Source organism: Scyliorhinus torazame, chromosome 21, assembly GCF_047496885.1.
Source record: "Scyliorhinus torazame isolate Kashiwa2021f chromosome 21, sScyTor2.1, whole genome shotgun sequence".
NCBI lineage: Eukaryota > Metazoa > Chordata > Chondrichthyes > Carcharhiniformes > Scyliorhinidae > Scyliorhinus > Scyliorhinus torazame.
In genome coordinates, this window is record NC_092727.1 from 83771632 (window position 1) to 83797285 (window position 25654).

General features: G+C 52.0%; 1 protein-coding gene across 2 annotated transcripts in view; it reads right to left on the minus strand.

Annotated features, from left to right (window-relative positions):
- LOC140398380 (unconventional myosin-Id-like) overlaps positions 1-25654 on the minus strand; it is a 913794-nt gene that overhangs the window by 252737 nt on the left and 635403 nt on the right. For both annotated transcript variants that reach the window (XM_072487000.1, XM_072487001.1), the window contains exon 20: positions 24455-24568. In XM_072487000.1, coding sequence (XP_072343101.1) covers positions 24455-24568 — 114 coding nt within the window. The remainder of the gene's footprint in view (positions 1-24454; positions 24569-25654) is intronic.

The window sequence follows — 25654 nt, forward strand, 5'->3', positions numbered from 1 at the left end:
TGTACCACCCTTACGGTCAACCGGTCCCAAATACGATTCCGCCTGGACACCGGTGCCTCCGCCAATCTCATTGCACTGGAGTCTGACCTCCAAAGCCTTTGTGTCAAACCAGCCATCCTGCCATCAACCTGCCAGCTATTAGGTTATAATGGCAATGCCATTGCTACCAGCGGCTCATGCCAACTTGAAGTGATGCACAGGTCACGCAAAGCCATCGTTCCCTTTGAAATCGTGGGCTCCTCGAAAGCCTCCCTGCTTGGCGCGCAGGCATGCAAGCTGTTGCACCTAGTTCAGAGAGTTCACTCTCTCTCTCCTGTTGACGCGTCTGCCTTTCAGGACACTGACTTCAGGGCGCAGCTCGATGCCTTTATCAACCAGTACCACAACGTCTTCGAGGGCATGGGCTCCCGAAAACCTACAAGATTTTATTTCAACCGAATGCCACGCCTGTGGTGCACGCACCTCGCAGGGTCCCAGCACCCCGTAAGGACCGCCTCAAGCAGCAGCTGCAGGACCTCCAGAACCAAGGAGTGATTTCCAAAGTCACGGAACCGACCGACTGGGTCAGTTCCATGGTATGTGTTGTAGCCATGTAAAATGGCTAACTCCCGATTTAGAATGGCTAACCCCGATTTAAAATGGCGAACAGCAAAGGCTGATGGGAAAATCAGCCAACAGGACTAAAACAAGCAGCTACAGGTAAACTGTGTATTCACCTCTGGGAAGGCCAGACAAGAACGATACCAGTAACCATCGGCACAACAAAACACCAGCCATCTGCATACTAATGAGCAATCCCCGGGAACAATGTGCAACATTTTAGACACAAAGCCAACCCAGACTCATCAGCGCCAACAGAAGCCGACACAAAGGGAGGTGAACGATCACCTCAAGACCGCCCATCGATCAAGGAATCGCTCCAGCATTGGAAAATATCGAACCAAGTGATTGGGACAAAATCCAATCACTTGGAACCAGGTACAGGGTCCGCCCCGAAAGGCGGGAAGCCCCTGGGGACTATAAGAATAGAATCCAAGTTCAAATCGACCCTTCTGCTACCCCTTCTGCATCCTCCTGCACCCTTCTGCTTCTTCTTCTGACCGGGTCACTCAGCAACGCAGACCAACCGTTGACAGTGACCGAGCCATCGCGAAACATCCAGTAAGTCTTACTTCAACGCTCACAACGAGATAGGCGCTCCTAGCTATCAATCTGTACCAGCTTCGAATCCCGCAGGCTCAGAACCCGAACGAAAGGCCATTCATTTCCCTGACCTGGTGGGCCATTTCCAAGTTAAGTATTGGTCTGTTAGTTGTAGGAAGTAGCTTAGACGTAGAATTTATGCATGAGTATTGATTACTGTATATAATAAATGTGCTTTGATTTAACTCTTACTAAGCGGTGTATTGGATTATTGATCATTACTCGGACTTGAACCACGTGGTGGTATCAGAAAGATACCTGGCGACTCAAGAGCAAAGGTGATAGAACAGAGCACTAAAGTTAGCGACAACAGTGTAAAAAAGCCTTCCGGCGAATTGAGAATTTGCATTGATCCCAAGGATCTAAATCGCAATATTATGAGAGAGCACTATCCAATTCCCAAGCGCACAGAGCTCACATGTGAGATGGCTCGCGCCAAGCTCTTTACCAAACTCAACGCCTCAAAAGGATTCTGGCAAATCCAGCTCGATAAATCCAGCAGGAAACTCTGCACATTTAACACCCCCTTTGGAAGATATTGTTATAACAGGATGCCGTTTGGGATCATCTCTGCATCAGAAGTGTTCCATAGGATTATGGAACAAATGATGGAAGGTATTGAAGGTGTTTGCGTCTATGTCAATGACATAATCATTTGGAGCATGTTAGTCGCCTCCAGCGCGTATTCAGATGTGTACATGAGCATTGCCTCCGCCTCAACAGGGCCAAATGCTCTTTTGGTCAGACAGAACTCAAGTTCCTCGGGGACCACATCTCCCAATTGGGTGTGCAGCCGGATGCGGACAAGGTAGCTGCCATCACAGCTATGAAAACACCAGAGGACACATATCCTCCGATATCTGGGCATGGTCAACCTTTTAGGGAAATTCATCCCTAACCTCGCCTTTCATACCACGGCTCTCAGGAACCTGGTCAGCAAGACGACAGACTTCCAATGGCTCCCTGCCCACGAGCGCGAATGGAGAGAACTCAAAACCAAACTCACCACGGCCCCGGTCTTAGCTTTCTTTGATCCAGCAAAGGAGACCAGAATTTCGACCAATGCCAGTCAATCTGGCAATGGGGCAGTGCTCCTTCAACGTGATGAGGCCTCATCATGGGTCCCCGTTGCATATGCGTCACGTGCAATGACCCCCCACGGAGCAGCGCTACGCGCAGATAGAAAAGGAGTGCCTGGGCCTTCTGACCGGTGTTGTTAAGTTTCACGATTATGTCTACGGACTTCCTCAATTCACCGTCGAGTCCGACCATCGCCCGCTGCTCAATATAATACAGAAAGGCTTTAACGACATGACGCCTCGCCTCCAGTGTATTCTTCTCAAGCTCCGACGATACGACTTCCAGCTGTTATACACCCCAGGCAAGGACCTCATCATTGCTGACGCTCTCTCCTGGACAGTCAACACTCCATGTGACCCAGCGGGATTTGTCTGCCAGGTTGACGTCCATGTGGCATTCGTGGCCTCAAATCTACCTGCCTCGGATGAACGCCTCATCCAAATTCGCCACGAGACGGCGCCTGACCCCTTGCTACAGCGTGTCATGCGCAACCTAACGGACGGGTGGCTCAAGGGCCAAAGCCCTCAATTCTATAATGTCAGAGATGATCTGGCGGTAGTAGACGGGGTTCTTCTAAAACTGGACCGCATTGTCATCCCGCATAGCATGCGCCAGCTTGTCCTGGAACAACTACACGAGGGCCACCTTGGCGTGGAAAAGTGCCGCCGACGGGCCCGAGAGGCAGTGCACTGGTCCGGCATTAATGAGGACATAGCCAACACAGTGCTCAACTGCCCCACTTGTCAGCGCTTCCAGCCGGCCCAACCACGTGAGACCATGCAGCGCCATGAGTTGGTCACGTCACCATGGACCAAGGTGGGCATCGACCTGTTCCATGCGCTGGGTAGAGACTATGTCCTGATCGTGGACTACTTTTCGAATTACCCTGAGGTGATACGGTTGCACGACCTCACCTCGTCTGCAGTCATTCGTGCATGTAAAGAAACCTTTGCTCGACACGGCATCCTGCTCAAGGTTATGTCGGACAATGGCCCCTGCTTCGCCAGCCATGAATGGTCCAGCTTTGCCAGGCGGTACAATTTTGCCCATGTGACGTCCAGTCCCCTGTACCCCCAATCCAACGGCAAAGCGGAGAAGAGAGTACATATGTCAAACGGCTCCTATGCAAGGCTGCCGATGCTGGGTCTGATTTCTACCTTGCCTTGCTGGCCTATCGCTCCGCCCCACTGTCCACTGGCCTGTCGCCAGCCCAGTTACTCATGAGGCGCACCCTGAGGACGACGGTGCCGTCCATCCATGTCCCAGACCTCGACCACGTTCCGGTCCTTCGCAGGATGCAGCTGTCTCGTGCACAGCACAAGGTGGCTCATGACTCCCGTGCAGCTGATATCCCTACTCTGGCTCCAGATGACAATGTCCGCGTCCATCTTCCGGATGGTGGCTGGTCTGCAACCGCTGTTGTCCTTCGGCAGGTGGTCCCCCGCTCGTTCCTGGTTCGTCTACCGGATGGCTCTATTCTGCGCCGCAATCGACACGCACTTCATCACGTTCCACGCTCGCCACGTGATCCTCCAGTGTCGCCTCGCCCGCCTGCTGACCCTGCCACGGACTTTGCAGAGTCCCGTCACTCTGCCTCCCCCTGACTTTGACGCAGTCCAGCCTGCTCCTGAACCGGCGGCTCTCGACTCACCCTTGAGGCAGTCAACCAGAATTCATCACCCACCTCAGAGACTAGATTTGTGAACTTTTCGAATTTATGCACTCTCTGAATTGTTTCGTTGCTTTGTTTGATCGTTTCCCTGGTTTATATACAGTGTTGATCTCGTTACTCTTGTTGCATACTGCTTCTCTGCACCAGGCACCTTCCCATGTAAATAGCTTAGTTCTCATGTACGTAGTCCTGTAAATATGTCTTCGCACCCCACACGTAGTTAGGAACATTCTCACCACACATTATTTATTGCCACACACATACATTTTTTATAAAAGGGGGGATGTCATAATATACACCAGCATATCATGGTGCAGACACACACACTGATGGACACACAGCAAGACCAATCAACACACACAACACCGCAGCCAATCACCAGTTAGAGCACACTCACTATATAGACAGAGGGCATCAGAGTTCCCGCTCATTCGGGATGCAGCCTCTCAGAAGAACAGAGCTTACAGCTTACAGCACAGATCTTCACCATGTGCTGAGTGCATAGACTGGTTAGGACAGGCTTAGGTCTTTAGTTTAATCTAACATCGTGTTAACCCACAGTGAAAGTATGTTCAACAGTTTCTAACTTAATAAAATAGTGTTGTACTATTTTAAGTGTTGGTGGCCTGTATGCATTCCACAGATCCAGAGCACCCAACACATCAGGGGGTAGGAGAGGAGGTTGGGCGAGCTGCCGGTTAAGGTAGTGAGGCCGAGTTTCAGGTATCTGGGCATTCAGGTTGCGCGGGGATGGGAGCAGCTACATAAATTGAATCTGGTTGGTGGAGCAGATGAAGGAGGAATTTAAGAGGTGGACCATGCTCCCGTTGTCGTTGGCGAGACTGGTGCAGTCCTTGAAGATGATGGTACATCCGAGGTTTTTATTAGTGTTCCAGAACCTTCCGATTTTTATTCCAACGGCCTTCTCTAGGAAGATTAATACATTGATCTTGGGGTTTGTGTGGGCGGGTAAAACCCCAAGGGTGAAGAAGGTACTGCTGGAGTTGGAACATGGTGGGGGGGGGGGGGCTGGCCTTGCCAAATTGATGAACTACTACTGAGCAGCAAATATAGTCATGGTCAGGAAGTGGGTAGTGGTGGATGGGTCAGTGTGGGAGCGGATGGGGGCAGCCACTCATAAGGTCACTAGTTTAGGGACATTATTGACGGTTCATCTGCTGTTTGCGCTGGCCAGGTACTCCACAAGTCTGGTAGTGATGGCAGCCCGGAGGGTACGGGGACAGTGGCGGCAGCACCTGGGGCTAGAAGGTTCCTCAGCCTGGGCTCCGATTTGCGGTAATCACAAGTTTGTTCCGTGGGGGGGTGCTGGGCGTTGGTTCCAGGCATGGCCATGCACGGGGATTGAATGGTTTAGAGATATATTCATGAGATGCAGCTTCCCGAGCTTGGAGGGACTGGTAGAGGAGCATGAGCTGCCCAGTGGGAATCGGTTCAGGTACTTACAGGTGCAAACCTATGTGATAAAACAGGTGGCGTCCTTTCCTGACCTGCCGCACCCGGGGTTGCAGGGCAAGGTGGTGTCAGAAACAGGGGTTGGTGAGGGCAGCGTGTCGGAGATTTACAAAGAATTAATGGACTGGGAGGGTGCCCCGATAGGAGAGGTTGAGTGGAAATGGGAGAAGAGCTGGGAGGGTGTTGGGTTATGGGAGGAGGATCGGAGGAGGGTGAACGCATCCTCTTCGTGCGCTAGGCTGAGCCTCATTCAATTTAAAGTAGTACACTGTAGTACATTAAAGTAGTACATATGACGGTGGCCAGAATGAGCAGGTTTTTTGAGGGGGTGGAGGATAGGTGTAGGTGGTGCACAGGGCGGGGTGGGGGGTGGGGGATCATTTCCACATGTTTTGGGCCTGTCCGAAGTTGGAGGAATTTTGGCAATGGGTTCGCTGACATGATGTCTGAGGTGCTGAGGGTGCAGGTGGTCCCGAGGTTAGAAGTGGCGATTTTGGAGGGTCAGAAGATCCGGGAGTCCAGGGTGTGAGAGAGGCCAATACTTTGGCCTGTGCCTCTCTGGTAGCCCGAAGACGGATCCTGTTGGAATGGAGGAACACGGGGCCGCCAAAACCGGGGGTGTGGGTGAGCGACCTCGCAAAATTCCTTAGGTTGGGAAAAATCAAGTTTGGCTTGAGAGGGACTGTGGAGGGGTTTGCCCGGAGATGGAAACCGGTGATTGACTTCTTCAAGGATAGTTAAGAAGTCAGTCGGGGTAGGGGGACACACTTTGGGTTAAAAAAGGAGGCAGGGTGGGTGGAGGGTAGCGGCAGGGAGGATGGGGCGCGGGGGTGTTGGCTATTTATTTGTTATGTGATTTCATGTTTGTTCTTGATTGTGTTTGATGTATATATACATATATTATATATATAGGTTACTGTGTGCGCTCCTCCTGGGGAAATAAAAAAACCTGCACAAAATCTGCACATTCGACGTAAACTTGTATTTTGTTTTCAAAGAAAGTGTGACCTTTATACACGTCTTTTATTGCCCTATTGACTGGAAGCGTAATGAGAGCTGAATTATGAAAATGAATCGAGAAAGCTATCAATCTGTCAATCCTTTCTGTGTCCGGGCTGGGTGAGGTTTCCCATGCTGTGTCAAATTAAGCCACAGGTATGAAAATGTCTACCAACATTAGCTGCTCCAAAACTAATCACCAGGAGGTGCAAAGGAAACCTGGCAATAGCTTGGTGACTCAGCGCATGACCAGGGGAAATCACAGGTACACACCCATGATCCAGAGGTTGCCGCATTAGCACATCAGATCTTCATGACAATGAATTTAATTAATAATGGAATGGAGGAGTTGCATACCAAGGAGGAGGAAGTTAGAAGTTGCATACTGTGCCAACATTATTTTGTGGTTGGAAATTAACAGGGAATTTTGACATGGATTTAAAAAAATTCTCTTTGACTTATGTATTTGAACTTGCTGCTGTTTTAGGATTTTGTTATTTATGATTTTTTTCAGGGCTAGTTAATGATATCAGAACTATGATGTTAGTTATCACAGCATACCTTGTAATTGTTGAAAGCAGCGTAGTGTGTCATCACACTATTGCTTGTGTAGAAAGTATTGCTAATGTTTTTACAGTGAATATTAAGATAACAAAAACCAGAAGGTTTGATACCAGCTGAATAGACTTTAATCAGTCTCTCTCTCTCTCTTCAGGTACCTGGGGCGAGATTCTCCGACCCCCCGCCGGGTCGGAGAATCGCCGGGGGCTGGCGTGAATCCCGCCCCCGCCGGTTGCCGAAGTCTCCGGCACTGGAGATTCCTGTGCATGTGCGGGAATGCCATCAGCGGCCGCTGACGCTCCTGCGCATGCGCCGCCCGGAGATGTCATTTCCACGCCAGCTGGCGGGGCACCAAAGGCCTTTTCCACCAGCTGGCGGGACGGAAATTCGTCCGGCGCCGACCTAGCCCCTCAATGTTGGGGCTCGGCCTCCAAAGATGCGGAGCATTCCACACCTTTGGGGCGGTCCGATGCCCGTCTATTTGCGCCGTTTTGGGCGCCAGTCGGCGGACATCGCGCCGTTTCCGGAGAATTTCGCCCCATGTCCTGATTGGGCACTGGCCACCATGCACCTTCGCTGGTGGTGCACTCATCCAGTTTGTGAGGCTTTTGTAAAGGCTGTTCTTCGTCCACCGTGACCTCTTCCACCATCGATCTTTCACATCATCTGCCTTTCTAAATCATGAATTATATGCTCAAGAAATTCCAAATCTCTCTTCCTGATCTTGGTCAGCAGAGTTCTTTTGGTCTCAGATTTTAGTCACACCTGTTCATAGTCATTGTGACTTGCGCAAGACATCCTCATTACTCATCTCAAAAACCACAACTCTGCAGCCTTAATTCTTCTCTACATTATTTCGCTGATTGTCCAACACTTGCCTCCATTATGTCACAATTGATATGTGATACAGAATTCCAGGATTGTCAACCTTGTCGTCTTGACTAATTTTGCACTGATCATAACCTTTCACAATTTTTATAAGTGATCGTTGAGTATTCAAATCCTTCATCTTATTCCTTGGTCCCACTTTCCATCTGCCATTAACACACTTCCCGAGGTAACAAAATGTATCGACCCGTTTGACCGTTGCATTTTTCCGTACGATTTTACATTTATTATGGGCCAGGGTTTAGAGAACACCAAAGTATATCATGGATTTCACCTGACCCACAACTTTTAATAGATTTTGGTTTTGGGGAGCACAAGGGCTCACTTTACAGGTGTGATGCAACAGAGATCTAAAAGCATTTTTAAACAAAAACAATTTTATTCTATGAATCCAGTGAACATTTTATAAACCCACAGTAATCATCTTACCAACTACCAACACTGATAACCCCCCAAAAGATCCAGTACTCTATAGGTAACCCTTGGAAACTTTACTAACAGCAGGCATTGTAACCACTGGGGCCAGAATTTGCGTTACACATACCACTCACTCACTGCAGCCACGAAGATGGCTCAGAGAAGACCTGTCCGCTGAGTTCAGGTGTTCGAAGTGGACCCACTGCTCCATGCCAGTGAGGAGACCCAGCCCCGTCCCCAGGCTTTGACACAGACTCAAGCCTGCCCTCTAGAACAACACCTGTGAGGTGGTGGCAGAGGCAGTCAATGCTGCCAGCCTCACCAAGAGATGACAACTGGTAATCTGGAGTGGTGGAGGTCACTGCTGAGGCCTCTGCCCTGAGGGGGACAGAGAACTGGGGAGAGTTCCAAAGGTCATAGTGCAGATGTCATTTGGTTGGGGTGAGTCTGTTAATCCTCTGCTGTGGGGCAGTGCCTCCACCTGGTGGGCCATTGATTACACTTGGCCACGCCCATCCCCTTGATACCGCTGGGGTAGGAGGATGTCCAGAGGGATGGCCTGGGTGGGCTCCCAGATGACAAGAGGATCTCTGAGCATTCACAGGACACAGTGAGCAGTCTGTAGTGTGGATAGACAGGGGCCTGCAAGTTGCACCAAAGTGGTGCATTTGAATTCACATACTGCAGCAATGGCAGTCTAAGCAAAGCCACTCCGAACCCATAGACACACCCCGACTTGACATCAAGTTATTTCCCGCTACTGCCCCAAGTCTGGACTACCACTTCCCAGCAAGCTTGCCGATATTCGAGGTGTTTTCAGAGTTTTTTTTAGTCTCATGCACCCACTCAGCGTCCATTTTTAAAAATAAATTTAGAGTGCCCAATTCATTTATTTTCCAATTAAGGGGCAATTTAATGTGGTCAATCCACCTAGCCTGCACATCCTTGGGTTGTTTGGACGAAACCCACGCAAACACGGGGAGAATGTGCAACCTCCACACGGAAAGTGACCCAGAGCCGGGATCGAACCTGGGACCTCGGCGCCGTGAGGCAGCAGGGCTAACCCACTGTACCACCGTGCTGCCCCCTCAGCATCCATAACACCTTGTCTCCGCTTGTAAATACTAGCATCAATTTGCACCCGTGAGACCGCTGTCTAGGTAGGGCGGAGCATCGTGTAGAAGAGGGGGGGGGGGGGGGGAGCATGAAATGTCCAAGCCTCCAGTGATATTTAAATCCATGCAAATGATAGTTTTGTATGGACCCACCAGCAAAGGGCGCAAACCTCAGTTACGTTGCCAGCGAGGGACCGGAGCATGATGTCGAAATTGGTGTCGGACCCAAAAGGACTTTTTTTCCCTTTAGCGTGATTCTCTGCCCGATTGAGATTCTTGCTTCAGCATCGCGAAGCAGAGAATTCAGCCCTAGGTGTCCATCCATCTATAGACAGGCAGAGTATAGATAAAGTCATGCAGGTTTTATTTTGAAATAGGCATCTCCAAATTGAAGTGCAGGGTGAATCAGCTCTCTTTATCTGAACACAAACACCTGCCATTCAAAGCATTGTCCATTCTTACTGAATCAGTCACAGGATAAATTAATTTACTGGTCTGCTAAGCTAACAAACCAAAAGGTCAGTGTGCTTCAGGACCAAACATTTTTCACTTAGTGCAGATTCAAAAAATAGATAAGCCTCGAGTCTGGGCAGGACATTTAAAATGATCTGAGATATCCAAAATAAACTTCAGACACATTGGGAAAAACAGAAGACAAGTTTTACTTTATATATTCATCCATGCGACTGGGTGTCACTGGCTAGGCCAGCGTTTATTGCCCAACCCTGAGCCCTTGAGAAATTTATGGTGAGCTGTCTTCTTGAACCATTGCACTCCACGTAGAGTAGGTACACCCACAGTGCTGTTAGGGAGGGAGGTCCAGGATTTTGACCCAGCGTCAAATATATTTCTAATGGATGGTGAATGGTTGGCAGGGGAACTTACAGATAGATGGTGGTGTTCGCATGTGTCTGCTGCCCTTGTCCTTCCAGATGGTAGCGGTCATGGGTTTGGAAGGTGTAATCTAAGGAACCTTGGTAAGTTTCTGCCATGTAGCGCAGTGGTTAGCACTGTTGCTTCACAGCGCCAGGGTCCCAGGTTCGATTCCCGGCTTGGGTCACTGTCGGTGCGGAGTCTGCACGTTCTTCGTGTCTGCATGAGTTTCCTCCGGTTTCCTCCTTCAAGTCCTGAAAGACGTGCTTGTTAGGTGAATTGGACATTCTGAATTCTCCCTCCATGTACCCGAACAGGCACCAGAGTGTGGCGACTAGGGGATTTTTACAGTAACTTCATTGCAGTGTTTAAAAATTTTTTATTTTTTATTTTTATAAATTTAGAGTACCCAATTCATTTTTTCCAATTAAGGGGCAATTTTAGCGTGTTCAATCCACCTACCCTGCACATCTTTGGGTTATGGGGGCGAAACCCACGCAAACACGGGGAGTATGTGCAAACTCCACACGGACAGTGACCCAGAGCCGGGATCGAGCCTGGGACCTCAGCGCCGTGAGACTGCAGTGCTACCACTGCGCCACCGTGCTGCCCCGGTTAATGTAAGCCTACTTGTGACAATAACGATTATTATTAGTACTGGATGATACTGTTGCCACTGTGCGTTGGTGGTGGAAATAGTGAATGTTTGTGCATGGGGTGCCAATCAAGTGGACTGCTTTGTCCTCAATGGTGTCAAGCTTCATGAGTGTTGTTGGAGCTGCACTCATCCAGGCAAGTAGAGACTCCTGACTTGTGCCTTCTAAATGGTGGACAGGCTTTGGGGAGTCAGGAGATTAGCTGCTCGCTGCAGGATTCCTAGCCTCTGACCTGCTGTTACAGGCAAAGTATTTATTATAGCTAGTCCAGTTCAGTTTCTGGTCAATGGTAACCTTCATGGTGTTGATAATGGGGCATCCATTGATGGCAATGCCACTGAATGTCAAGGACCAATGATTAGATTCCCACTTGTTGTGGATGGTCTATGCCTGCCACTGGTGTGGCTTGAATGTTACTTGCCAGTTGACTGTCCAAGTCTGGATATTGTCTAAATCTTGCTGCATTTGGACATGGGCTGCTTCACTATTTGAGGAGTTGCGAATGGTTCTGATCATTATGCAATCATCAGCGACATCCCTATTTCCGACCTTATGATGCAAGGAAGGTCATTGTTGAAGCAACTCAAGATGGTTGGGCCAACGACACTAATCTGAGAAACCTGGAACTGGACAATTTACCTCCAGCCACCACAACCATTTTCATTTGTGCTAGGCATGACTCCAACCAGCGGAGAGTTTTCTCCCTGACTCCAATTTGCTGAGCTCCTTGGTGCTATACTTGGGCAAATGCTGCCTTGATGTCAAGTGCAGTCACTCTCACCTCATCTCTGAAGTTCAGCTCTTTTCTCCATGCTTGAGCCAAACCTGTAATGAGGTCAAGTGCTGAGTGGCCCTGCGGAATCCAAACTGAGCGTCAGTGAGCAGGTTATTGCTAAGCAAGCGCCGCTTGATGTTCTTGTTGATGACTGCTTCCTCACTTAAGTGATGATCAAGAGTAGAGCGATGGAATAGAAATTTGTTGGGTTGGATTTGCCCTGCTTTCTGTGTGCAGGGCATACCTGGACAATTTTCTACATTGGCAGGTAGATGCCAGTATTGTAACTGTACTGGAACAGTTTGGTTAGGGGTGTGGCAAGTTCTGGAGCACATGGTGCCAAGTCTGCAGTTGCTAGATCTGTTCTGAATCTGTCCCATTTAGCACAGTGGTAATGCAACACAGCGCAATGGAGGGTATTGAGAATACACCATGGGGAGGGTATTCTCAATGTGAAGATGGGACTTTGTCTCCATAAGGACAGTGCAGATCCCTACCATTACTGTGAGCTTTGAGATCCCTACTATTACTGTGAGCTTTGAGATCCCTACCATTACATGGGCTTTGACAAAGGGTCATCTGGACTCGAAACGTTAGCTCTTTTCTCTCCCTACAGATGCTACCAGACCTGCTGAGCCTACCATTACTGTCATGGACAGATCCATCTGTGGCAGGCAAGTTGGTGAGGATGAGGTCAAATATGTTTTTACCCATGTTGATTCCCTCACCACTTGCTATAGATCCAGTCTGGCAGCTATGGTGGGGAGGGGGTGGGGGTCTCCGGGGCTGCTAGCCAGCGGTGGGAATCATGATGGCCTGGTGAATTGGGAGGGACGCGAAAAATAGGTTTCACACTGGACGTCAAACCCCTTGCGAATCTCTCGGTCGGTGGCACCGACGAGTGTCCAACACCGAGATTTAAATCTCATTATTGGGCAGGGAGCCAAATTCATTGGCCTCCTGGGATGCTCCAAACCTCCAGCCGGGAGCCCAATCATGTGAATTGCATGGGGTACGGGCCTCTGGCACGGAGTCTGTCCCTGTTGCTCAGAAGGGAAGGGGGGAGAGGAGCAGAGCATTAGTAATTGGGGACTCTATAGTCAGGGGCACAGATAGGAGATTTTGTGGGAGTGTGAGAGACTCACGTTTGGTATGTTGCCTCCCAGGTGCAAGGGTACGTGATGTCTCGGATCGTGTTTTCCGGGTCCTTAGGGGGAGGGGGAGCAGCCCCAAGTCGTGGTCCACATTGGCACTAACGACATAGGTAGGAAAGGGGACAAGGATGTCAGGCAGGCTTTCAGGGAGCTAGGATGGAAGCTCAGAACTAGAACAAACAGAGTTGTTATCTCTGGGTTGTTGCCCGTGCCACGTGATAGTGAGATGAGGAATAGGGAGAGAGAGCATTTAAACATGTGGCTACAGGGATGGTGCAGGCGGGAGGGATTCAGATTTTTGGATAACTGGGGCTCTTTCTGGGGAAGGTGGGACCTCTACAGACAGGATGGTCTACATCTGAACCTGAGGGGCACAAATATCCTGGGGGGGAGATTTGTTAGTGCTCTTTGGGGGGGTTTAAACTAATGCAGCAGGGGCATGGGAACGTGGATTGTAGTTTTAGGGTAAGTGAGAATGAGAGTATAGAGGTCAGGAGCACAGATTTGATGTCGCAGGAGGGGGCCAGTGTTCAGGCAGGTGGTTTGAAGTGTGTCTACTTCAATGCCAGGAGTATACGAAACAAGGTAGGGGAACTGGCAGCATGGGTTGGTACCTGGGACTTCGATGTTGTGGCCATTTCGGAGGCATGGATAGAGCAGGGACAGGAATGGATGTTGCAGGTTCCGGGGTTTAGGTGTTTTAGTAAGCTCAGAGAAGGAGGCAAAAGAGGGGGAGGTGTGGCGCTGCTAGTCAAGAGCAGTATTACGGTGGCGGAGAGGATGCTAGATGGGGACTCTTCTTCCGAGGTAGTATGGGCTGAAGTTAGAAACAGGAAAGGAGAGGTCAACCTGTTGGGAGTTTTTTTATAGGCCTCCTAATAGTTCTAGGGATGTAGAGGAAAGGATGGCGAAGATGATTCTGGATATGAGCGAAAGTAACAGGGTAGTTATTATGGGAGACTTTAACTTTCCAAATATTGACTGGAAAAGATATAGTTCGAGTACAATAGATGGGTCGTTTTTTGTACAGTGTGTGCAGGAGGGTTTCCTGAAACAATATGTTGACAGGCCAACAAGAGGCGAGGCCACGTTGGATTTGGTTTTGGGTAATGAACCAGGCCAGGTGTTGGATTTGGAGGTAGGAGAGCACTTTGGGGACAGTGACCACAATTCGGTGACGTTTACGTTAATGATGGAACGGATAAGTATACACCGCAGGGCAAGAGTTATAGCTGGGGGAAGGGCAATTATGATGCCATTAGACGTGACTTGGGGGGGATAAGGTGGAGAAGTAGGCTGCAAGTGTTGGGCACACTGGATAAGTGGGGCTTGTTCAAGGATCAGCTACTGCGTGTTCTTGATAAGTATGTACCGGTCAGACAGGGAGGAAGGCGTCGAGTGAGGGAACCGTGGTTTACCAAGGAAGTGGAATCTCTTGTTAAGAGGAAGAAGGAGGCCTATGTGAAGATGAAGTGTGAAGTTTCGGTTGGGGCGATGGATAGTTACAAGGTAGCGAGGAAGGATCTAAAGAGAGAGCTAAGACGAGCAAGGAGGGGACATGAGAAGTATTTGGCAGGAAGGATCAAGGAAAACCCAAAAGCTTTCTATAGGTATGTCAGGAATAAGCGAATGACTAGGGAAAGAGTAGGACCAGTCAAGGACAGGGATGGGAAATTGTGTGTGGAGTCTGAAGAGATAGGCGAGATACTAAATGAATATTTTCCGTCAGTATCACTCAGGAAAAAGATAATGTTGTGGAGGAGAATGCTGAGCCCCAGGGTAATAGAATAGATGGCATTGAGGTACGTAGGGAAGAGGTGTTGGCAATTCTGGACAGGCTGAAAATAGATAAGTCCCCGGGACCTGATGGGATTTATCCTAGGATTCTCTGGGAGGCCAGGGAAGAGATTGCTGGACCTTTGGCTTTGATTTTTATGTCATCATTGGCTACAGGAATAGTGCCAGAGGACTGGAGGACAGCAAATGTGGTCCCTTTGTTCAAAAAGGGGAGCAGAGACAACCCCGGCAGCTATAGACCGGTGAGCCTCACGTCTGTAGTGGGTAAAGTCTTGGAGGGGATTATAAGAGACAAGATTTATAATCATCTAGATAGGAATAATATGATCAGGGATAGTCAGCATGGCTTTGTGAAGGGTAGGTCATGCCTCACAAACCTTATTGAGTACTTTGAGAAGGTGACTGAACAGGTAGACAAGGGTAGAGCAGTTGATGTGGTGTATATGGATTTCAGCAAAGCATTTGATAAGGTTCCCCACGGTAGGCTATTGCAAAAAATACGGAGGCTGGGGATTGAGGGTGATTTAGAGATGTGGATCAGAAATTGGCTAGCTGAAAGAAGACAGAGGGTGGTGGTTGATGGGAAATGTTCAGAATGGAGTACAGTCACAAGTGGAGTACCACAAGGATCTGTTCTGGGGCCGTTGCTGTTTGTCATTTTTATCAATGACCTAGAGGAAGGCGCAGAAGGGTGGGTGAGTAAATTTGCAGACGATACTAAAGTCGGTGGTGTTGTCGATAGTGTGGAAGGATGTAGCAGGTTACAGAGGGATATAGATAAGCTGCAGAGCTGGGCTGAGAGGTGGCAAATGGAGTTTAATGCAGAGAAGTGTGAGGTGATTCACTTTGGAAGGAATAACAGGAATGCGGAATATTTGGCTAATGGTAAAGTTCTTGAAAGTGTGGATGAGCAGAGGGATCTAGGTGTCCAGGTACATAGATCCCTGAAAGTTGCCACCCAGGTTGATAGGGTTGTGAAGAAGGCCTATGGAGTGTTGGCCTTTATTGGTAGAGGGATTGAGTTCCGGAGTCGGGAGGTCATGTTGCAGCTGTACAGAACTCTGGTACGGCCGCATTTGGAGTATTGCGTACAGTTCTGGTCACCGCATTATAGGAAGGACGTGGAGGCTTTGGAGCGGGTGCAGAGGAGATTTACCAGGATGTTGCCTGGTATGGAGGGAAAATCTTATGAGGAAAGGCTGATGGACTTGAGGTTGTTTTCGTTGGAGAGAAGAAGGTTAAGAGGAGACTTAATAGAGGCATACAAAATGATCAGGGGGTTGGATAGGGTGGACAGTGAGAGCCTTCTCCCGCGGATGGATATGGCTGGCACGAGGGGACATAACTTTAAACTGAGGGGTAATAGATATAGGACAGAGGTCAGAGGTAGGTTCTTTACGCAAAGAGTAGTGAGGCCGTGGAATGCCCTACCTGCTACAGTAGTGAACTCGCCAACATTGAGGGCATTTAAAAGTTTATTAGATAAACATATGGATGATAATGGCATAGTGTAGGTTAGATGGCTTTTGTTTCGGTGCAACATCGTGGGCCGAAGGGCCTGTACTGCGCTGTATTGTTCTATGTTCTATGTTCTAATTGGTGTGAGTCCTGAGAAACAGGACCCTGGCAGCTTGCACTATGGTGATGGGGGGGGGGGGGGGGGGGGGGGGGGGGGGGGGGGGGGGGGGAAAGAGTACCCTCCCGACACTTGACTCCGGGGTGTTGAGGAGGCTCCTTCAGGGAGGTGTGGGTCGGTGGGGCTTGGGCTGGCTGGAGGTGCTCAGGTTGACATGGGACGGAGGTCGTTTGGCTGGTCTTCCCATCTGTAGCCTTTAAACTGTCTCCCAGCATGTCAAAATGAAGATCGGAGAGATGAAGGTAAACATCTTCCCATCAATGAGTTGGAAAACTTTGAAGTATTTTTTCAGTCAATTTCACTGCTCCATTAAAATTTTTCAAGCCTTTGTGTATGCTTAGCAGTCTAAGAACTTTGAACTTCATTGCTTACATTCAATTTCAGGGACCATTGCTTTTAATAGCCCCTTGATTGACAGGTCAGGGCAGTTTCACAGGAAGGATAACTGTTATTAATTTATGTGGCCGCTACAGGGGTCCAGTAACTCTGAAATACTTACTCTTTTGACCAGCTGTTCTTTCTAATCACAATTTTTTGAAAAAAGAGGCTTCCTTGAAAAACCAGGTGCTCTGCCTGAGTCCGCCACCCACACCCCCACCTTGACACCCTGGACGGAAGTGTAGAGAGAGTAATCACCCCCTTCCCGGAATGCAAGTTTCCAGGTTGGAACTGCCGAGGGGTGGAGCCAGAATGGGAGCGACAGTCCTCCCCCCTCAGGGAGGCTAAAAAGGGGCGGTAAGTGAAGGAGGGGTAACTGAAAGGGGGTAACTGAAGAGAGGGGCGCTGAAGACGGGGGGGGGGGGGGGGGGGTGCTGAAGACGGGGGACGCTGAAGAGGGCGGCGCTGAAGAGCGTGGTCTGAAAAGTTGGGGGTTTGAAGGGGGGACTGAAGGGGAGGGAACTGAAAGAGGGACTGAGTGGAGAGAGTGAAGGATGGACTGAGGGGGGAGGACTTAGGGGGAGGACTGAGGGGGGAGGACTAAAGGGTGAGGTCTAAAGGTCTGAGACGGGGAGGACAGAGGCGGGGAGGACAGAGGCGGGGAGGACAGAGGCGGGGAGGACAGAGGCGGGGAGGACAGGGGCGGGGAGGACAGGGGCGGGGAGGACAGGGGCGGGGAGGACAGGGGCGGGGAGGACAGGGGCGGGGAGGACAGGGGCGGGGAGGACAGGGGCGGGGAGGACAGGGGCGGGGAGGACAGGGGCGGGGAGGACAGGGGCGGGGAGGACAGGGGCGGGGAGGACAGGGGCGGGGAGGACAGGGGCGGGGAGGACAGGGGCGGGGAGGACAGGGGCGGGGAGGACAGGGGCGGGGAGGACAGGGGCGGGGAGGACAGGGGCGGGGAGGACAGGGGCGGGGAGGACAGGGGCGGGGAGGACAGGGGCGGGGAGGACAGGGGCGGGGAGGACAGGGGCGGGGAGGACAGGGGCGGGGAGGACAGGGGCGGGGAGGACAGGGGCGGGGAGGACAGGGGCGGGGAGGACAGGGGCGGGGAGGACAGGGGCGGGGAGGACAGGGGCGGGGAGGACAGGGGCGGGGAGGACAGGGGCGGGGAGGACAGGGGCGGGGAGGACAGGGGCGGGGAGGACAGGGGCGGGGAGGACAGGGGCGGGGAGGACAGGGGCGGGGAGGACAGGGGCGGGGAGGGCAGGGGCGGGGAGGGCAGGGGCGGGGAGGGCAGGGGCGGGGAGGGCAGGGGCGGGGAGGGCAGGGGCGGGGAGGGCAGGGGCGGGGAGGGCAGGGGCGGGGAGGGCAGGGGCGGGGAGGGCAGGGGCGGGGAGGGCAGGGGCGGGGAGGGCAGGGGCGGGGAGGGCAGGGGCGGGGAGGGCAGGGGCGGGGAGGGCAGGGGCGGGGAGGGCAGGGGCGGGGAGGGCAGGGGCGGGGAGGGCAGGGGCGGGGAGGGCAGGGGCGGGGAGGGCAGGGGCGGGGAGGGCAGGGGCGGGGAGGGCAGGGGCGGGGAGGTCAGGGGCGGGGAGGTCAGGGGCGGGGAGGTCAGAGGCGGGGAGGTCAGAGGCGGGGAGGTCAGAGGCGGGGAGGGCAGAGGCGGGGAGGGCAGAGGCGGGGAGGGCAGAGGCGGGGAGGGCAGAGGCGGGGAGGGCAGAGGCGGGGAGGGCAGAGGCGGGGAGGGCAGAGGCGGGGAGGGCAGAGGCGGGGAGGGCAGAGGCGGGGAGGGCAGGGGCGGGGAGGGCAGGGGCGGGGAGGGCAGGGGCGGGGAGGGCAGGGGCGGGGAGGGCAGGGGCGGGGAGGGCAGGGGCGGGGAGGGCAGGGGCGGGGAGGGCAGGGGCGGGGAGGGCAGGGGCGGGGAGGGCAGGGGCGGGGAGGGCAGGGGCGGGGAGGGCAGGGGCGGGGAGGGCAGGGGCGGGGAGGGCAGGGGCGGGGAGGACAGGGGCGGGGAGGACAGGGGCGGGGAGGACAGGGGCGGGGAGGACAGGGGCGGGGAGGACAGGGGCGGGGAGGACAGGGGCGGGGAGGTCAGGGGCGGGGAGGTCAGGGGCGGGGAGGTCAGGGGCGGGGAGGTCAGGGGCGGGGAGGTCAGGGGCGGGGAGGTCAGGGGCGGGGAGGTCAGGGGCGGGGAGGACAGGGGCGGGGAGGACAGGGGCGGGGAGGACAGGGGCGGGGAGGACAGGGGCGGGGAGGACAGGGGCGGGGAGGACAGGGGCGGGGAGGACAGGGGCGGGGAGGACAGGGGCGGGGAGGACAGGGGCGGGGAGGACAGGGGCGGGGAGGACAGGGGCGGGGAGGACAGGGGCGGGGAGGACAGGGGCGGGGAGGACAGGGGCGGGGGGGACAGGGGCGGGGGGGACAGGGGCGGGGGGGACAGGGGCGGGGGGGACAGGGGCGGGGGGGACAGGGGCGGGGGGGACAGGGGCGGGGGGGACAGGGGCGGGGGGGACAGGGGCGGGGGGGACAGGGGCGGGGGGGACAGGGGCGGGGGGGACAGGGGCGGGGGGACAGGGGCGGGGAGGACAGGGGCGGGGGGGACAGGGGCGGGGAGGACAGGGGCGGGGAGGACAGGGGCGGGGAGGACAGGGGCGGGGAGGACAGGGGCGGGGAGGACAGGGGCGGGGAGGACAGGGGCGGGGAGGACAGGGGCGGGGAGGACAGGGGCGGGGAGGACAGGGGCGGGGAGGACAGGGGCGGGGAGGGCAGGGGCGGGGAGGGCAGGGGCGGGGAGGGCAGGGGCGGGGAGGGCAGGGGCGGGGAGGGCAGGGGCGGGGAGGGCAGAGGCGGGGAGGGCAGAGGCGGGGAGGGCAGAGGCGGGGAGGGCAGAGGCGGGGAGGGCAGAGGCGGGGAGGGCAGAGGCGGGGAGGGCAGAGGCGGGGAGGGCAGAGGCGGGGAGGGCAGAGGCGGGGAGGGCAGAGGCGGGGAGGTCAGAGGCGGGGAGGGCAGAGGCGGGGAGGGCAGTGGCGGGGAGGGCAGTGGCGGGGAGGGCAGTGGCGGGGAGGGCAGAGGCGGGGAGGGCAGAGGCGGGGAGGGCAGAGGCGGGGAGGGCAGAGGCGGGGAGGGCAGAGGCGGGGTGGACAGAGGCGGGGAGGACAGAGGCGGGGAGGACAGAGGCGGGGAGGACAGAGGCGGGGAGGACAGAGGCGGGGAGGACAGAGGCGGGGAGGACAGAGGCGCGGAGGACAGAGGCGGGGAGGACAGAGGCGGGGAGGACAGAGGCGGGGAGGACAGAGGCGGGGAGGACAGAGGCGGGGAGGTCTGAGAGGGGGAGGACTGAGGCGGGGAGGTCTGAGGCGGGGAGGTCTGAGGCGGCGAGGTCTGAGGCGGCGAGGTCTGAGGCGGGGAGGAATGAGGCGGGGAGGAATGAGGCGGGGAGGAATGAGGCGGGGAGGAATGAGGCGGGGAGGAATGAGGCGGGGAGGAATGAGGCGGGGAGGAATGAGGCGGGGAGGAATGAGGCGGGGAGGAATGAGGCGGGGAGGTCTGAGAGGGGGAGGTCTGAGAGGGGGAGGTCTGAGAGGGGGAGGTCTGAGAGGGGGAGGTCTGAGGCGAGGAGGTCTGAGGCGAGGAGGTCTGAGAGGGGGAGGTCTGAGACGGGGAGGTCTGAGACGGGGAGGTCTGAGACGGGGAGGTCTGAGACGGGGAGGTCTGAGACGGGGAGGTCTGAGACGGGGAGGTCTGAGACGGGGAGGTCTGAGACGGGGAGGTCTGAGACGGGGAGGTCTGAGACGGGGAGGTCTGAGACGGGGAGGTCTGAGACGGGGAGGTCTGAGACGGGGAGGTCTGAGACGGGGAGGTCTGAGACGGGGAGGTCTGAGACGGGGAGGTCTGAGACGGGGAGGTCTGAGGAGTGCTCTCATTGGAGGCTGGAAGGGCAGAGGGAGTTCGGGGGGATCTACCTGCCAAGGATTGTAGGGGACATTACTCGAGATCTGTGGGAGGCTGCAATAATATTCTGAGATCAGGGGACCCTTTAAAAATGGCACTCTAAGCTCTGCGGAGCAGGACCAGTCAGAGAGATTAGGCTCTGAACCCGGGTCCTCAGAGCCTTAATTCCAGTGCTAACCACTGCGTCACATGCCACCCTCCTGATCTTCAATTTAACAATTTATTATATGCCATTGAATGGCACGTCAGCTTCGCTCCTAGCGCCAGCGGAAATCGGTCCCGATTCCCAGGGGAATTGTGCTCTATGTCCTTTAGGACTTGCCAGTTCATTCTGTACTGGATTTTCTGAGCCACTCTTGGTGATGGACATTGAAGTCTCCCGTCAGTGTCGATTCTGCACCCTGCCACAGTGCGTGCTTCAAGTGGTGTACAACATGGTGGAGTACTGATTTATCAGCTGAGAAGTTGGAAGGGGGATATGTGGTAATCAGCAGAAGGCTTTTTTCCTTATGTTAGACCTGATGCCATGAGACCCCATGGGGTCCGGAGTTAATGTTGAGGACTCCCACGGCAACTCCCGAATGTATGCTGTGCCGCCACCTATGGAGGGTCTGTGCTGCTGATGAGAGAGGGCTGAATTTGCCGCTTTAGTTTCTGGTGCCTAGGTGGTTTGTATGGTTCAATTCCTTTTTGACTTTTTAGTAGTTTGACACAACGGAGTGGCTTGCAAAGCCACTCCAGAGGGCATTTAAGAGTCAACCACATTGCTGTGGGTCCTGAGCCACATGTAGACCAGACCAACTAAGGACAGATCTCTTTTCCTAAAGGACATTAGTGAACCAGGTGGATTTTTACGACATTCGGCACTGGTTTCATGGTCATGGTAGACTTTTAATTCCATCGTCTGCCATGATTTTATTGAAGCATATAAGATTCTGAGGGGGTTTGACAGGGCTGGTGCTGAGAGGATGGTACCCAACGAGTCCAGAACGGGGGCGTGGAGGTGCACAGTTTAAACATAGGGCATCTCCCATTTAACATGGAGATGAGGAGTAATTTCTCCTCTCAGAGGGTTGTTAATCTTTGGAATTCTCTTCCCCAGAGAGAAGGCGGCAGCATGGTGGCACAGTGGTTAGCACTGCTGCCTCACAGCTCCAGGGACCCAGGTTCGATTCGGGCTTCGGGTGACCGTGTGCAGTTTACACATTCTCCCCGTGTCTGCGCGGGTTTCTTCCGGGAGCTCAGGATTCCTCTCACAGTCCAAAGATGTGCAGGTTAGGTGAATTGGCCATGCTACATTGCTCCTAAATGTCCAAAGGTCAGGTGGGGTTATGGGGATAGGGCGGGGAATGGATCTAGCTAGGGTGCTCTATTGGAGGGTCGGTGCAGAATTGATGGGCCAAATGCCTCCTTCTGCACTATAGGGATTCTATGAGGATTTTATGATTCTATGAGCAGTGGAGGCTGGGTCATTGAATATATTCATGGCTGAGTTAGACAGATTTTTAATCTACAAGGATTAGGGAGCGGGCGGGTGCAGACAGCATGAAAGAGGCCACAATTATAGCAGCCATGATACTCATTGGCAAGCAGACTTAAGGGGTTTGATAGACAACTCCTGCTCCTATTCCTTATGCTCTTATGAGCACTGAGTTACACACAAAATAATGGACACGTGGAATTGAGACAGATTGGGAATAATAGATATCTGGGGCAGATTTGCATGCGGAATAATTGACATTTGCAAGGCTATGGGCAAACATTAAGGGATCGGTCCGATATTACTCTGTCAAAGAGCTGGCACAGGCATGAGGGACCTAATGGCCTTATGAAAGGAAATAAGAAGAACAAATCATCCATTATTTAGCTTCTCTTCAAAGCCATTAAAACAAATTATAAAGTTAAAAAAATGAAGATTCTGCTGGCTGAAATATGTTGGCTTTAACCTTAGCATCTGACCTTCCAAGCATCCCCACTTCAAAGGTTTGAGTTTTAAATCAATAAATAAGCAATCTCAATCATATTCACTCCCCCTCCACCACCAACACCCCCAACACCCAGCCTCATTCATTCTTTTTTCCTCTCTCCTGCAGATTCAACAGCAGCTTTGTACAGAATAAAAGTAATATGGACGCTTGCCAGATTTCTATACAAGGAAAAGTGATGTCATTTTAATTTGTCTATTAAACTGGTTTCACTGCAAGCATCTCGAGTTCAAGAGAAAGATAAATTGAAATGGGACAATGCAGCTCAGGCACAGTCCAGTCACCCCATTTTAAGCTGTCACTCTTTAATGCATGTTAGCATACTCCACCAACATTCAGGGATCTATTAGTATTCCACTGCTCATCTTGAACACCAACCACTTATACTGTGAAGCTACAGACAGCTGGAAAGCAAATGCTTTAACCCTTCCTACTCCTTCTATGCAGCTTCCAAGACCCTCACAAGCTTCTGAACGCTAGGTTTCTCTGAAGTGTCATAAACTGGATTTACAATTAATCATCAAAGCTGAATTCCTCAGGTTATTCACTCTAACACCGAAAAAAAAAATGGTGAAAGCTACTGAGTCCCACAAACAGTTAATTTTGAATTCATCCCCCCATAATTCCTGCTGACTTTGGTACCAGCAAAGTGTTTTGACCTTCCCTGACAGTGATTATTGCAAAATCCTTTAATTTAGAGAGACACATTGAGGTTTGCAAGTCAAGCAACGCGATTATTTTATGTTCACAGTGACTCTGTACCATCACACAGCGAGACATCAGCTGATGCAATCTCCAAGGAGATCTCTATGGAAACTGGGTTACCACGGAAATGCTAATATTGAGCAATTCTGACAGTAAGATGAATTTACCAAGGATCATCCGGATGCATATTGCTACAAAAATCTATCTGCAAGTGTAAAATATGCTCTTTCCAAGCAGGACGAAATGCATACAAAGCTGACAAATTCAACCCCTTTTCATAGATGATGGTGAAAGGAAACTGATGAACTAGTTATTCAATATATTGGATTTAAATTCTGTGAGGAACTATTAATACTGTAACTTTTTCTGAATAAAAATTAAGTGCCATTAATAAATTAATTCATTCGAATATGTTCTGCACAATTCTCTTTTGAAAAAAATAATCTGTTTATTTTTACTGGTTTCAGTCTGCTTTTATTGGCTTGTATTTAAAGGGAGAAGCTGATACCAAGAGAGCATTTGCAGAAATAATTGGTCCATTATGGTAATGCGGCTGCTGGATTTCAAATATATATTCACACGCGTGCCTTACATTAATTTGCCAGTTCAAAAAGAGACTCATCATCACACAATTTCACTGTTTTTAGACAGTTGCCGATCCTTAAAAAGCCTATCTTTAACTACCGGAGAAAAAATATTCGGTTCATCTTTGTTGTATGGTCATGTTGCGAGGAGGTTGGTTCGAATTGGCTTAGCGAAAGCCTAGTTACAGGCGTCCGTGCTACAGTTCATTGCACCTTGGAAAGGCTGGATGCAGGTCTGCCAGCAATTTCCCAAATGGCAGTGATAAGTTGTTGGACCATCAGGTGGGGGAGGAACTGAGGGTAGGGGTCTAAGCCGCCGGTTATAGCTGCTTCTTTGCACAGGCCAGAAGGAAAACATAAGGGGGCAAGTCACTTGATGCTGCACCTGAGCCTAATGGTGACCAGTTATACAGCGACAATCACAGCAGGTTCCTGGCTTAATCGCCTTAACAAGCAGACAACTGGTGGGGTAGAAAAAGAAGAGGCAAGCAGTTAAAGAGCTTGCATTTACATTCAGCCATTTCATTCAGACTTTACTGAAGTGTGACTTACATTATACAAAGGAATGGTCTTCATCACTTGATACCCCTTCAGTGGATCCAACTTGTACAAATGCCGGTCGGTGATGAAAATTGCACGGTCTTCAGATTTATTAAATCGGTTTATCTGTGACGAGATAGAGGCAAATATTGAATAAATACCAAAACCAATCCAAGGTAAAGTGCTTAGTAGCATGTCAGAATGATCCCAGCAAACCCCATGGAATTAATGCGACAGATTTGGAGCCAATGTTAGGATGCTTTCAACAGTTTCATAAAATCAGCTTCTGATTTTACAACCGTAACGTGATCTTCAAGAGGTGGTCCTATGAAAGTTGCCTTTGTTGCCTTCTTGGGGAAAAGGAACTCACAAGCTTTGTTCCCATTGCTGACACTTCCTGTCCTGTAAGTTATTTTTCAGCCATTGTAAATGTGGCTGGCAAATTGCACTACGCACGATCATTTATGGTAAAAAACTGGGCGGCATGGACTGGTTGGGCCGAAGGGCCTGTTTCCATGCTGTAAACTTCTATGATTCTATGATTCTATGATTTCACTGTGGCGTTAACCGAACAACACGACTGTTCTTCTGCTATTGAAACGTTGCTGCTATTGAACTGACCATTGCGAGTACAGGACAGATACTAACCTGGGAACTAGCATTAGCCCAAAAACTAGACATCTAAGCTCCCCCACCCCCAGTGTTCCGGATATGACACTGAACCATGTTAACTAATAGGTTAAGAAACATTGCAATTAGTTGTCTCATTTATGTTAAGTATCCATTAACTGGCACTGATATGTAAAGGGGCTTCAGGTGGCCTCTGGCAGGTGATGTATAGTTAGAGTTTTGTGCAAAAGCTGTTGGAATGAAATAAATGTGTGTTTGTGAAAAAGGAACGGAACTTTAGACTCTTCATATCACAGCAACTAAAACGTCTAACAATTGGTAGCAGGGGATGGTTGCTGTGTAAATGTGAAGGGTAGAAGGATACAACTTTTCCAGATCAAACCAAGGAGTGAGTGAGAAAAGAAAAAAAAAAAAAGGATATATGGTTGAACCGAGGATAAAGATGGCTGGATATGACTATCCTCCCTTATTTTCTGAAAGGGAATCGTACGACCAATGGAGAAGTGCAGTAGTTATGTGGACTAAGGTAACTGCTTTGGGAACGAGAAAACAAGGTATGGCATTGGCTATTTCTCTACCATA